This window comes from Amblyomma americanum, chromosome 2 (assembly GCF_052857255.1).
Source record: "Amblyomma americanum isolate KBUSLIRL-KWMA chromosome 2, ASM5285725v1, whole genome shotgun sequence".
NCBI lineage: Eukaryota > Metazoa > Arthropoda > Arachnida > Ixodida > Ixodidae > Amblyomma > Amblyomma americanum.
This window is the reverse complement of record NC_135498.1, coordinates 177,585,357-177,591,356: the sequence shown is the minus strand read 5'-3', so window position 1 is coordinate 177,591,356 and position 6,000 is coordinate 177,585,357. Positions and strand designations below refer to the sequence as shown.

Sequence of the window (6,000 nt, the reverse complement as noted above, 5' to 3'; positions counted from 1 at the left end):
CGCCTCGCAGTGATTAGCGGTTCATAGCCCGCACTAAAGCAATATCACGCATGATAGACGTTGCTATCCAAGCCACACCGAAACGGCATCCATAACGCAATACTTGGTGTATGAATCCCTGTGCAGACCAAGCTGCAAGGCGATCTGACGGATCTTGAAGCAGTCGGCGAGGTCAACGGGAAGCCAGTGGATGTACGTAATTTTTGTTTAGACTGCGAAGGGCGCTATGAGGCCTGGGCCAAACGAAGATGTCGTGTATGGATAAAATAATATTTCGCGCGTCTCTACGTTCAGAGGTTGCGAACTAGACTATGTAGGCTTATGCTTCTGTGCGAAGGTTGCCTGTAAACTCTACGCTTATCGGTGGGCTGCAAATTTATGATGGATACGCACTCTTGAGGATGAACGCACTTCCACGTGGCGTTTTGAACCCTGCCCGCTTGTACAGCTAACTTCTATGTGAAAGAAAACGCATTATCTGCATTGAAGCAATGATTACTGCGCAGTTTGAGTGAATAGCAAACTTTCCTTTCGTTGTAAATAATGTTACCCTGGCCGGACAATGGCCGCTTCCCGTTTCCAGTCTGAGCATGAAGATAACAACAAAGGTTGTTCTTTTGTGCAAAGTGTGTGCCCATGTACTGTCGGGATCAAAATTAACCCCCCCCCCCCCCCCCAATGCATCGCCAGGTGGCGCCCGCATGCAGTGCGGCACACTTTGGAACTTGGAAGGGGGGCCCAGCTGCTTTCGGCGCTGATCCACACACGGCAACATACCACAAACGCACGGCGTTATGAAGAACCAAATAAGGGGATACTACTTACTTTACCAAACGCCTGGGAACTTAGTCGCTGCTGCTTAAGTGCGCTTTTTAGACTGTGCATAGAATTGTGCAGGAAAAGGAAGTACACGCGTGCACTTCTAGGCTAACCTTCTAAAAACGCAACCGAAAACTTGGAAGTACCAGCTGCACTAGACAGAAAAAATATATAAAGCGTTACGTAACTACAGGACTTGAAATTCACGCGTCAATTTACAAGAGTATTACTACGATGGTGACTTGTTACGATTTCTTTCTTTGGTGTTGAATGCTCCCATCCTGTACGTTTTCTCGACATTCCGTACCAGCCCTTATAATTTAGAACTGATGTGCCGCTTTCGCTCGCGCCCTGTATTTGTTGCAAACTTCACCAACTTCATTATTCAGCGCCGTGTGCAGTAACGAGGCGTTGCCAGTATTGCTGTCGTGTTATGCCAATGGCACCTCTTCGCAGTCCTTATCATATATGGTGTGTGGCATGCGCTCATTGTATCCTCCAAACCAGGAGCCATTAACGAAGACAGATGACATTTTGGCCTCTACAAAATGCTCGGAATACGCAGGTATTCACTTATAGAAACTTCCGCAGGAGTCCATTAACGAGGAGACTCAAATAGGCTTCAGGAGAGGTAACGTCCCAGGGTTTTAACATCGCTGGTTATGCATACTGTTCTCAAAATGAAGAGCGCTCATAGAAGGCTAATACGTACGCAGCTGAAGCGGAGGATTTGTGAAAGCCACTCCCCAAAAGCGGTGGAGGAGCAAAAAATTATTTGCATAACTACGCTTGTTTCTGCGTTTAACTCGAGCTGCTGACCATATTGCATGTTGGCATTCAACTTACGATATATCGCCTTCTACACACAAACCGTAATAATGAAAAAGATGCCGCAATAAATGGCACCTACAGCAACGCAGGAAAATAGTAAAGTAGTTGATACTGCGCCTAATGTCCAATAACTTTCGAATGTCGCGGATTGTGTAAAATTCTCCACCTTCCGAAAGGGTGAAAATTTGGACGAGTTTGTAGGGACCTATTGTGTTGTGTTACCGCAAGATGAACACGCAGACCAAGAAAGGACGAGACAAAATACTGCCCTTTCGCCCTGTCAATCCTCCTTCTATGTGTTAGTCTTGTGGTACCATTACATATTAACATCCGCCTTCGTGATACGCAGTAGCTTGGACGCTGATTTACCTGTCATTGTGCCTGCGTCTTGCGTTATTTCGCGTCCAATCTAATAAACAGCGTGTAGCTACGTTTCTAATGGCTGCGCTGTTCTTCATATTGCTATACAAATTATATGCAGGTCTTCACGATGGAAACGATAGACTTGGTGGAAAAGGCGGGAACGTCCCAAGATGCGTTTAATAAAGCAGCTGCGATACTGGAGTCCCGCAAGCAGAGCATGATTAGCGTGGTCAAGGGCTTCACCGAGTTTGTAATCACGCAGGTAGGGAACAAGCACTGGCCGTCTCGAAAACGGAATAATGAAAACGGGAGCTTTATTTACGCGACAGCGTTAAGCAGTCTTTGTCGCAGAAAAGCCGGCGTTGTCGTCTGTGTTGTTCACAGTGAGCGAAATATCTGCGATAAATCCCCAGAGAAGCAAGCTAGGGAGGCAGCCACCTAGGTGACCTTGCGGCATCACAAATTGCCAATCGTATGGTGAGCAGACTGCCAACCCTGGGAAGTGACATTAAATGAATGACTGGTTGCGAGAGGTTACTTGTGAGGAGCAACCTATGTCGCACCTTTGGCACCTGCCGTCGAAAGGCACTGGCGCATCGCCTAACCGCTGTGCCACTGCGCCAAGAGTGGCATGGCCACTCCTAAGGGTCTGTGAATGTAAGACAGACTTACCAATGCCGCATATAAGGGCGTTTACCCATTGACGCTGTCGGGTCTTGAGGCGCGATAGGCTGAGCTCAAGTGTCCCCTGCAAAGATTGTTCTCGTGCTACTTTTTCAAAAAGAACTTTTTGGGTATTCTTCATTGTTAAGGCATGAAGATTTTGCACGAGCCGCATCCCACTGCTTTACTTTCATTGAAGTTGTGAGCAGTCACTAGATTGTAATGTTCGTCCTTATATTACCTAAGATTCTTTGTAGCTTAGCTTTCATTGCATGATTCAGGCACGTAAAAAAGTGCAGAACACACTGCTACGTTCGCGAAAAAGAAATAAACGCTCAATGAAACTTCTTTTCATTGCTCAGTAGTGCATTCAAGATGGTTGTTGCATTTTGCAACGACGTTTCTGGCTCTACGATCTGAACGGTTTGCAGAATTTTGGAAGTCAGCTTCTTTACACAACCAAGCCTCTTCACTACGGCTGCCGGACCGCTTTAGGGGAGCAGAAATTAGATGTGCTGCATGGGGGCTTCTGGAGTTGGAGAAATGCCTCGATTCTTTCCGGCACGCTTCACTATTGTGCGTGCTGCCACCGTAGATAAGGGAACAAGTGCAGCTCTCCCAAGCCACTTGGTACTAGCAACACGCATGCCGCACGTAGAGATGGAGCGCATCTGCGCAAAGCAGCTTGCTTAGCGTAAGCAGAAAGCTTGTAATAGATAGGTTGTAACGGAAGTCCCCAGCGCTGCACCCAACTTCTGCCCGCAAGAGGAGCCGCACTCTCAAAGTAAACGGTGTCTTGTTTGCATGGAGGTTGACTTGCAGATTTCTGTGGCTCTATACTGCATGCGTACTGGGACAAACTACGTTTTTCTTTGTTTTATTCTTGTTCGAGCCCTGTATTTTGCAAGCAAATGGCTTTTCATGCGGGGCTAAAATATTGTCTGCAAGCTATGACTAGAGATCGTAATATTGATGATAATGTTGGCATAAATCGCTCTCCTTTAATCGTAAAATATATATATATATATATATATATATATATATATATATATATATATATATATATATATATATATATATATATATATATATATATATATATATATATATCGAAATCATAATCGTCCTCTTCAAAATACCGAAACAATATATCAGTTAGAAGAGATTATAAGCACTGATGCTACTTTTTTATGTGTGGGGCTGGGTAAAAAAAAAATACCCTTTTTTCTGGTCCCCGCATAGCTCATCGCTCAATATAGACTCTCGCTGAAATGACCACAATGGCACCTGCAGTGCTGCTACGGCCGTCGGCACGAAGGCAGTGCAGTGAACTTTTAGATTGAAATGTGTGTTTCACCTGTGTGAGTGGTGCTCCACCATTGAGAGGAGGAGAGAACATAGGTCAATCATTTATGCCATGTGGACAAGTGCGCATGCAAGTGCACAAGTTAGCCACTTATAGAGCCCTTAAGCAAAGGCGGAAGTTTTTGTAATTATACTGTTTATGTGTCCAGGTGAGTTTTTGTTTATTCAGGTTATTTGAAGTCGTAGCTGCCTGTGCACACAGCTAGGGGTCTCTTTTTTTTTCATCCGTGTTTTGCTCTTTTGAGGCAAAACGTACCTGCTAGCCCTTGTCGCCTAAGTTACCTTGGACATTGCTGACAGTTTCTCAGAGCTTACGTGCGCCTTAGCTTTTGTCATAACGATAATCTTATTCGTTACAAGGCAAACTCAATTTGTATTTTTTTGCATTTTTTTTCGTGCAATATAACGCTTCAGATGGTGGTTAGTCACAAAAGGGAGAAAAATTCTGTATGAATGTTTCATTGAGTTATGCTGTCGCTGCAGATAAAGGACGCTGTTGGAAGCTGCGCACCAGTCTACACCATGTACAGGTCAGCCTGGGAGGTCGGCTGCAAGGGCGTAGTGTATCCATTTGTAAGTGCACCTGCAAGAGTTGGAAAGCAAGACTCATTACTGAAGAAGTCAGCAGGAAATTTTAGGCTTGTGTGCCTACAGTATAGCTTAGAACGCGCTTTTATTTTATAACTTTGAGCTGTGAGCCTCATGTGTGCGAAAGCGGAATTTGAAGAGCATAGCCTGCTTACTTTTTTGCATGAGGGTGAAATTTCGAACAAACGACCCATTGATCTCTTGTTTGGGGAATGATAAACAGCATATAGGCTTAAGAGTTCCTAGGCACGTTTTACGCAGCCTACTTCCTTTATGTGTATCGTTTCTGCTAACCGCAGCGCTTCCTGTTTTTACACATTCAAGTATGTTATGCGCTTATGAAAGGGTTGCTGCGGTCAATGCATGGCATGCATTAATCAACGAATGTAGCATCATGTCACCGAAGCGGAAAAGAGATATATTTCGATCTTTTCTGCAACTCCAATATCTAAAGGAACAAATTACCTTTAGGCACTCCTCATATATTAAGGTCATATATACAATGATGAATTGCATTCAGAAGTCGCGATCACGTATTTTTGGAGAAAATATAGCAATTATTGCCTGAAAACAACTTGGGAACAACGCGGAGAATGCCCCTCAAAGGATGCCCTCCGGCAGATGGCGGCGATCGATTGTCATTATAACGTGATTGGTACCCTTGGACTTGCTAGTGTGATATCATAGAAGGTTCCAGATAGAAAGGGATTAACCACGGTGTGACGAAAATTGGTCGATGCTGCCGTGCCGCTTTTGAAGGCTATCTGTCGCTTCGTTCTTCACTTGTGTCTGACTATATATACAAGGTTTTTCACGGAAGACTAGCAATTCTCAAAAATAGTTATTTTCAGGCAAAAGTATGACTTTTTCAGCATAGCATTACAAGTGCTGGCGGACACCAGAAAACCGGTGAATCGTTTTGAGTAGTAAGATGGTTAAATAATTTTTAATAGTTAACTTCTTAACATTTAGAGTTTGATGCCTAGTTGCAATTAGAGATTTGTAGACGGTCATTAGTAATAGATATATCAGTTTTTATAATTTCGAAAACGCGATTACCCTTGGCGCAGTGGCTCGACACAGTTGGCTTTATTGACAAGTTACGTGCACTGAAAAGGTTGCTTTGTCTGCTTGCTTTCTGAAAGCGCATGGATATTGGAACGACGTAGTTGAATTTTGTCGAGCCACAGCGCTAAGCTTCTCCAGGCATAAGCAGCATGACTCATCACAGGACACATGCCAGTGGGGCTCTCCGGGGTTCGTCACCACCTCTAAACTGTCAGCACTAGTGAAGCGCGAACAAGGCATTAAAGAACAACGAAAGGAGATCATTTTGGGTGAGGACGGTCGAATAATAGAGAACTAGGTTTT

The 6,000-nt window shown here is 44.3% G+C and overlaps 1 protein-coding gene across 6 annotated transcripts in view; it reads right to left on the bottom strand.

The window, feature by feature from the left end:
* Nucleotides 1-2,506: 2,506 nt before the first annotated feature.
* Nucleotides 2,507-6,000, bottom strand: part of LOC144122013 (uncharacterized) — a 97,547-nt gene continuing 94,053 nt past the window's right edge. For 4 of the 6 annotated variants that reach the window (XM_077655523.1, XM_077655518.1, XM_077655519.1 and 1 more), the window contains 2 exons: nucleotides 4,553-4,624; nucleotides 2,507-2,761 (listed from right to left, as the gene is read on the bottom strand). In XM_077655523.1, the coding sequence (XP_077511649.1) occupies nucleotides 2,522-2,761; nucleotides 4,553-4,624 (312 nt within the window). In that variant the 3' untranslated portion in view covers nucleotides 2,507-2,521. Of the gene's footprint in view, nucleotides 2,762-4,379; nucleotides 4,625-6,000 lie in introns of those variants that run through there. The other 2 variants (XM_077655522.1, XM_077655525.1) reach the window with 2 other exon arrangements.